Here is a 9,323-nt window from a genome sequence, read left to right on the forward strand (position 1 = left end):
AAAGTAAAAATTTTAGAAAAGAAATTAATAAAGGATGCGCTCATAAAAATATTCGAACGAAACTTTTTAAAAAAAGCTTATGGATTTATTGGTAAAAGGAAAAGAATTCTTTCCGAATGGAATAAATTTTTAGATAAACACACTGAAAACTGCAATCTTGGAAATAAATCTGGAAGTTAAGCCATAATAGATGGGGGAAGGAGGAGCAGCCCCGAAGGGTTGTAATGTTAAGAATGGGTGAGGAAAAGGCCATGAGAATGAAAAAAAAAAAAAAAAAAAAAAAAGAAAAAAAAAAAAAGGAAAAACGTTATAAATGATAGAAGTAATATAGTTGATCGAGGTAACAGGCATGCTAAAGGGGATATGAAATAAAAACGTCTTAGGCATTTCCCACAAAATGTGTATTTTATCATGTACCAAGGAAAGGAAGTACCAACTAGAAACATTTATAAGGAAACGAAATCTTCACCGTAAAATAAAACATTCATTGTAAGAGTGAATGAACGAAAGCAGTGGAATGGAAGGAGCTATTTATTTTATTTTATTTTATTATTTTTATTCTTATGTGAAGTGTGTGCACAACAATTATTTGAGGTTTCATGCCACATAAATGAGTTTTTAATATTTTTGCTCATATATATAAATGAACAAATAAATATATACATATATATATATTTGTATGTATGTATGTATGTATATGTGTATGTATATGTGTATGTATATGTGTATGTATAGGTGTGTGTATATGTGTATGTATATGTGTATGTATATGTGTATGTATATGTGTATGTATAGGTGTATGTATATGTGTATGTATAGGTGTATGTACGTACCTAAGTATATACCCAAATGTAAAAGCACAGTTTTACTTTTAAAGATAAAAACCAATTTTAAGCATTTTTTTTGAAGCATTTTTCGAATATGCATTAATATCTACTTTGTTATCCGCTTTACAATAATTTTGCAAGAAGCACATTTGTTTTGTTCCTATTTGTTCGGGTTTTTCCGAAATGCATCCGTATATGCATATATATGAATTTGTACATTAATACATCAATACGTACATGTTTGTACATATTTAACTGTTATGTTGAATGCATTTTTAAATTTACAAATAAAAACGTGAATGTATATTTGTTTTTATTTTATACACACTATTAACAAAGCTGTTTAATAGCTTTAATTCTTTTCTTATTAACACTATATAAACCTATATATACATAATTCATTCAAGGAAGAAGTTAAAAATTAAAGTGGTATTTGTATTTTTTTATTTTTATTTTATTTTTTTTTTTTTATAAACTTTATTAACAAATGTTTGTTATACTTTGCTTATGTAATGACAATATCATCATATTTTTTATTTTCATTTTCATTTTCATTTTCATTTTCATTTTTATTTTTATTTTAATTTTAATTTTTATTTTTATTTTTTATTTTTATTTTTTATTTTATTATTTTTTTGTGCCATTTACATTTATCACTCGTTGTTTTACATATACATATATTCGGTTAAAATTTTATTTTGCTACATTGCCAAGGGGATAGCTGCGGTTGTGTCTGTTTGGTACTACAACGTATTACATACATTACAGAGCTCAACATGAAGGAAATATGAGTTCATTTTAAATTAATCCAGTCGTTATAAGGGTATAAAAGTGTATATACAAGAATATACATATATATGTGTGTATGCGTATATAATATATATGAATAAGTATTTATATACATGTGTTTATGTATGTATGTATGTATATATATTATATTTAACATGTACACTTATGTAATATGCGTTTGTAAGGGCGTGCGTTGTGCTGCTCTACATTTTTGACATCGATTAGAGCTCCTGTCGCAATAGGAATATACAAAAACAGAAAATAGGAAGTTTATTTTCGTTTTCTATTATTTTTTAATTTTTATATTTTATGTTTTATTTTTGTTTCCTTTGAAGGTATGTTAATCGTAACGTGCCAATTAATTTCCAAAAAAAAAAAAAAAAAAAAAAAAAAAAAAAAAAAAACTAATAACTATTAATGAATTTTATCATTGTAGGCGAATTTTTGTCTTCCCTTTATGAGTATAATATAGCTGCTGTACAATTTTTTTTTTTTTTTTTTATTTATTTATTTATTTTTTTTATCCTTTTTCTTAATTTTTTTAAAAATTTATATGCAAAAAAATTTTAAGAATAAAACAATGGAGAACGATTGCCAGGAAGTACGTGGGGAGAGGGAATATGTCCAAAAATTGTTTGGATAAAAAGGTTCATAACTACGACTATACGACTATATATGCTTATAACTGTAGTTATAGCTGTACTATGACTATATTATGACTATAATACTATTATAATAAAATTATAATATGATTGTATTGTGACTATATTATACATTTAGCTGTAGTTAGAAATTGTAGAAAAATACTAGCATTCGTACAAAAATAGTAACATGCACATTTTACCCAAGATAAATGTTAACTCGGAGAACAGAACAAATAAAATGGAAGCATATACATATACAAAGGCACATGCACAACACATATATATACACGGTACACAGTATATATATGTACTTACTACTTATATAATTATTCCTCTTTAAAATATATGTCCATCTACCACAACAAATTCTATATTTTTTCAAAAATGCACTTAAAATAAATTACTAAATTATTTATAAGTTTATTATCTATGTAGTTAATTATTTATCTACTTAATTATTTATCTAATAATTTTTTAACTAATAAATTATTCTCTAGTTATTTTTTATATAGCATTTTTTTATCTAATACTCTTTTCAGTCCTTTATGTGCAGCTACATTAACGCGAATAAAAATACAAACGAAAAGAAAAAAAAAAAAAAAAAGAGAGAGTAAATAAAAAGAAGAAGGAACTTTCCGTATGTTACGCTTTTATAGATCATATATTTAGAGATTTTTTACTTTACATTTTTTTTTTTTTTTTTTTTTTTTTTTCTACCTTCATTAGTAAAAATTAAAATATATACTATTTACAACACCATGCTGTAACCGTACTACTGCCGAGGTTACTTAGGCAGTTCTCGTTGAAATTCGTCATGCCTTAAATAAATAACTCAAAACATAAAAATGTTCACCCTAAAATGTAGATCTAAAAGATTATAACCTAATTTCTAAAATTTTAAACCTAAAATGTAGATCTAAAAGATTATAACCTAATTTCTAAAATTTTAAACCTAAAATCTAGATCTAAAAGTTTATACCCTAAATTCTAAAATGTTCAACCTAAAAACGAAATCTAAAACTTTATGACCTAAAATATAAATCTAGAAGTTTATAACCTACAATCTAGAATATACAAAATTTATTAGCGAAATGTTTTAAGAGAAATTATTAAAAAATATCTAACAAAGGATGGACTAAAAATTTCTAAAATTTGATCTGTTCTCAAAAAGGATAAAAAAAAAAAAATAAATAAAAGGAACATTCCTTTAGCTTTTCATATGTATATATATACGCGTATTTATGTCATTACAAAAAGATTAAACTTTCCTATAACAGTTTTGTTCCACTCATTTAGAAAAAAAATATTTTTTATCTGATTAAATTAACAAGTCCTCTCATTTGTTCTTAAAAAAAAAAATATATATATATATATATTTATATGTAAATGTACATATTAACATGTGCGTTTACATTTTATTGTGTGTTAATTTTTTTTTTTTTTTTTTTTTATTTGTTGGCAGTGCTTCAAGATATAACAAAATTAGAAGAACATCACAGAAGAAAAAGCCATCTGCCGGCAACACCCATGTTCTTTAAACAGTAACTAAGTAACATATTAATATAAAATAATTAATATAATAATTTATTATGTATAACTAATGTATAGGAAAAATGAAAATTTTCATAATTTTATGGCAAAAAAACCCTATACATGATATACATATATATATATATATATATATATATTTTTTTTTTTTTTTTTTTTTGGTATATTATGAAATATATATTACATTTTTGGTTAAAACAGTACTCACCGTGTCGACTTACCATTACCATATAATTTGTATTCATTCTGCACTGTTTGAGAAAAAAGAAAAAAAAATTTTAAGTTTATTTGAATAAAGCAAAACAAAAATAGTTTGCTAAAATGATACACATTATTATGTACATGTAACGTTGTACGTTCTTTTTTTCATTTTTACATTTATATTGAATGTATGTTTATATTTATATTTTTATACATTTCTATTTATTTATTTACTTGTTTGTTTATTTATATCCATCTCTATATGTTTATGTTTAGGTATATTATGTTCAGTTAATTGTTTTTGTTTTTTTCGTTGTTGTTTTAGTAATAAAAGTATTATAAATAAAAAAAGCAAAGAGAAAAAATAAAAAATATATAAATGAATAAAAAAAAAATAAATAAATAAATATATAAAATAAATAAAAAAAAAAAAAAAAAATAAAATAAATATAAAAAAAAAAAAAAAAAAAAAAAAATAAATAAATATATAAAATAAATAAAAAAAAAAAAAAAATTATCATAAAGCACCATGGATCGTAATCCATTGAGAAGTAATAACCACTATACTAATGGTAGTACTTTTTTTTTTTTTTTTTTTTTTTTTTTTTTAAATTAAAATATTCACCTGGCTAGTTACATGAAGTATATATGCATGTACATGTATATATGCTTCTTAACAGTAATGATAAATTTTTCTTTTTTTTTTTTTTTGTTGCATCCTTTTATGTCTTTCTAGATACTGAAGAAGCATTAAATGATGATGAGAATACATGGGCTCATACACAGAATGAAGAAGATTTTGTACATGGTAATACTCGAGGGGTACGAGTAAGAACAAGGGAAAATAGAGAATTATGGGAAAACAATGAATTAGGGGAAAACAAAGAATTAGGGGAAAAAAACGAATTAGGGGAAAAAAACGAATTAGGGGAAAAAAACGAATTAGGGGAAAAAAACGAATTAGGGGAAAAAAACGAATTAGGGGAAAAAAACGAATTAAGGGAAGAAAACAAGTTAAGAGAAAATGTAGAGGACCAAAGAAAAACAGATTTAAAGGAAAAGGCAAGACGAAAAGCAGACTGTGTTGTAACTGATGCTCAAACGACATTCTCACTCATTCAGGCAATTATTTTTGCCGCCGCTGTTTTCCTGAATGTAAGTTTATAACGAAAAAGTGCTGTACCACATATGTAATATATGTATGTGTAATGTACGTATATATATATATATATGTTTTTGTGTGTGCGTTTTGCTAGTTATACGTTTTATGTATGCTCCCGTTGGATTTATTTTTTACCATTCATTTATTTAGAAAAAAGAAAAAGAAATAAATCATGTTGTGCATTAAGCGGTGTGTTAAACAGCATTTTTGCGCATTGTGCTTTTTACTGTGCTGTGCATCGCGATTTTATATAATACCATACATCAGTGCAGCATATACTGATCTCATTTCTTTTCTTTTTTTTTCTTTTCTCTTCTTTTACTTGGAAACGCCCTCCTCCCCACCGGACGTATGTATATATGTGCGTGTTTTGTGTTATCCCCCTTGTAGGTAATCCTTCTGAATAAGAATGTGTACATAGGAAGCGAGATGAGCGAACATTTGTACTTATCAAGAGGAGCAGGAAGAGTAGTAAACGCAAGAAATATAAATGAAAATGTAGAGAATGTTCGGTCTAATGAAACAACACCGGAAGATTTGAACTTTAATATTTCCGATGAAATACCTTCTTCTAATTGCCATACAAAAGTATCTAGTCATGAGGATCAAACTCCTCAAACAAGTGAACATGATGATATGTTGACTTTACTTGACAATGAATTGTATTATGATTATGAAAATTATAAAGATGAAGAAGACTATGTAAAAGATAATTATTATCAAGAGGATAATAATGGAAACTACCCAAACGAATTAGATCATAGGGGCCACGACTATCATGAGGACCATTATAATTATACAGACAAATATTATCATAGAGAACATGATAATCAGAGAATAAATGATAATCAAAGAATAAATGATAATCAAAGAATAAATGATAATCAAAGAATAAATGATAATCAAAGAATAAATGATAATCAAAGAATAAATGATAATCAAAGAATAAATAATAATAAATGATAATCAAATAAATGATAATCAAAGAATAAATGATAATCAAAGAATAAATGATAATCAAAGAATAAATGATAATCAAAGAATAAATGATAATCAAAGAATAAATGATAATCAAAGAATAAATGATAATCAAAGAATAAATGATAATCAAAGAATAAATGATAATCAAAGAATAAATACCAATCAAAGAATAAATACCAATCAAAGAATAAATGATAATCAGAGAATAAATGATAATCAAAGAATAAATACCAATCAAAGAATAAATACCAATCAAGAATAAATACCAATCAAAGAATAAATGATAATCAGAGAATAAATGATAATCAAAGAATAAATACCAATCAAAGAATAAATACCAATCAAAGAATAAATACCAATCAAAGAATAAATGATAATCAAAGAATAAATACCAATCAAAGAATAAATGATAATCAAAGAGCTCATGGCTATAATAGAGGGCATGCCAATTATAGGGATAATGTATATTATAGACACCATGTTTTTTTAGAAGAGGATGATGACTATAATGGGAACCGTTCTTTTTTCGAGGATGATTACTATCCTAGGAGTTATCTATTTTTACTGGAAGATGACTATCCTAGGGATAACTTTTCTTTAGAGGATGATGAATATTATAGAGATTATGACTATTTACAGAACGACGGTTATTTAAGAGATTCTGACTATAATGATGAGGAAGAATACATTTATAAGATGTATAATTTTAATGAAGATGATGAAGTTTACGCGGATTATGAAAATGACCAAGATGATGAAATTTATTCGGGAGATGACGAAAATGATTATTTTGAAGAGAGGAATGGTGTTCCTTCTGAGAAATATGAACGTTATTATTTAGATGAAGAGAATGAACGATTTTATTTGGATGGAGAAGAGGAACAGGAGGAAGATGAAGATGAAGAAGAAGATAATGATGATGATGATAGCGATCGTAATTCTGATGTTTCATCAGATGAAGGAGATTATGATGTTGTACAAGAGGAAGAAATGAATAATTTAATTAATACAAATCCTAATTTTAATTATACAACGAATGGTTTAGAAAATATTAATTTTAACCAAGAATCAACATTGACTACAAGAAATTTAAGACAATCTAATAATGTAGAAACATATGAAAATGCACAATTTATAGATAGATATAGAATGGGTCAAAATTTAGAATTTTACAGTATGCCCACTAACGTATATGAAATAAACGCAGGACAAAACAGAAATAATAACGGAGGATTAAATTTTGCTAATGAAAGCCCATCATATGCTGACATATATAGAAATGCTAACTATGTAGATAGACATACGAGCTACTACCGTAGTAATAGGTATCATAGCAGTGGTATTAATGGTACTACTAATTCATCAACCGCAGGAATGAATACTCCTCTTAAGGGTGAAAACGCTAGTAACCCTTTAGATGAATCGCGTGAAAATTCTAGTACCACCGCTAGAAGTACTAATCCTTTTGATGAGTCCTATGAAGATGATACAACAACTGATAGAAATACAAACCCTTTTTTCGAATCATATGTAGATGGTACATCCACCAATGGAAGTACTAATCCTTTTGATGAGTCCTATGAAGATGATACAACAACTGATAGAAATACAAACCCTTTGGTCGAATCATATGTAGATGGTACATCCACCAATGGAAGTACTAACCCTTCTGATGAATTGAATGAAGTGAATACTACCACCGCTAGCAGTACTAACAATTCTGATGAATTGAATGAAGAGAGTACTACCACCGCTAGCAATACTAACACTTCTGATGAATTGAATGAAGAGAGTACTACCACCGCTAGCAGTACTAACACTTCTGATGAATGAAGAGAGTACTACCACCGCTAGCAGTACTAACACTTCTGATGAATTGAATGAAGAGAATACTACCACCGCTAGCAGTACTAACACTTCTGATGAACCGCACGAAGAAGGTACGACTATAAAAAGGTCTACCAACGCATTTGGTGAATCGTATGAAGATAGCACAACCTCTACTAGCACTACTAGCGCGCACCCTTTTGATGAATCATACGTAGATGGCACCGCAACTGCTAGCACGACTAACCCTTTTGCTGAATGGTATGAAGATGTAACTGCTAGAAAAAAGTCTACGGACCCATTTGATCCGTCGTACGAAGGCAACACAACAACTGCCAGCACAACTAGCACTATTAGCACGCATCCTTTTGATGAATGGTATGATAATCCTACGACTACACCAATGTCTAACAACCCATTTGAGCAATCATATAAAGCTTCCACTATTACTACGAACCCATTTGCTGTATCTAACCAAAATACAACTGACCCATTTGCTGTATATAACCAAAATACAACTGACTTATTTGCTGTATATAACCAAAATACAACTGACCCATTTGCTGTATCTAACCAAAATACAACTGACCCATTTGCTGTATCTAACCAAAATACAACTGACCCATTTGCCGAATCCCATGTAAGTAATAACCCTTTCGTTAACACCCATGAAGACGATCAAAATAATAGTAACCCCTCTGATAATTTTGAAGATGCTTTAACTTTAAATAATGCGGAAGAAGATAACATTACAGAGGGCATGGTACTACAGGGAGAAAATTATGCGCCTGAATACAATGATATACAGTTTGACGATAACTCCCAAGGTAGCATCAATGATCATACAAATGAGAAAGAAAAACAACATCTATATAATAGTCTTTCCCAAAGAGTAAACAATCCAGTTGAACATGATGTGGAACAAGTTGAACAACAAGAACATGAGAAGCATGAACATAGTGAACCAACATGATGTGCATATAACTGATCCTTTTACAACTGAATACAAGTTAGAAAATGATAATAAAGAAGAAAATTTTGAAGAGAAACAAAATACCGAGAGTAATGAAAAAAACACCCCAATGCTGATATATATAATGAGTTAAGAGGTAATAGTAAGTATGAAAAGCTACAAAACTTACCCATAAAAAAAGAGCTGGGTGAAGATTATGTACATAAAGTGAAAAATTACTTAGACATATACAAGAGAGAACCAAATAATGATAACAACAGCAAATCAGAAGGTCAAGGTGAAGAAGAGGAGAAAGTAGCGAAGGTACAACCGAGCTAGCGACAGAAAAAAACAGAGCATATAACTAACAAAGAAGAAATAAAACAAGTGGT

General features: G+C 27.5%; 2 protein-coding genes across 2 annotated transcripts; both read left to right on the plus strand.

The window, feature by feature from the left end:
• Positions 1-4,538: 4,538 nt before the first annotated feature.
• Positions 4,539-6,134, plus strand: PmUG01_07047400 (uncharacterized protein; the record flags this gene model as incomplete). Its single annotated transcript, XM_029004231.1, has 3 exons — positions 4,539-4,581; positions 4,755-5,164; positions 5,562-6,134. The coding sequence occupies 3 exons, from the start codon at positions 4,539-4,541 to the stop codon at positions 6,132-6,134; spliced, it is 1,026 nt and encodes a 341-aa protein (XP_028860941.1).
• Positions 6,135-6,558: 424 nt separating this feature from the next.
• Positions 6,559-8,952, plus strand: PmUG01_07047500 (uncharacterized protein; the record flags this gene model as incomplete). The annotated part of the gene is made up of 3 exons (XM_029004232.1): positions 6,559-6,614; positions 6,701-7,944; positions 7,988-8,952. The coding sequence occupies 3 exons, from the start codon at positions 6,559-6,561 to the stop codon at positions 8,950-8,952; spliced, it is 2,265 nt and encodes a 754-aa protein (XP_028860942.1).
• Between the last annotated feature and the right edge of the window lie 371 nt (positions 8,953-9,323).

Source organism: Plasmodium malariae (genome assembly GCF_900090045.1).
Source record: "Plasmodium malariae genome assembly, chromosome: 7".
NCBI lineage: Eukaryota > Apicomplexa > Aconoidasida > Haemosporida > Plasmodiidae > Plasmodium > Plasmodium malariae.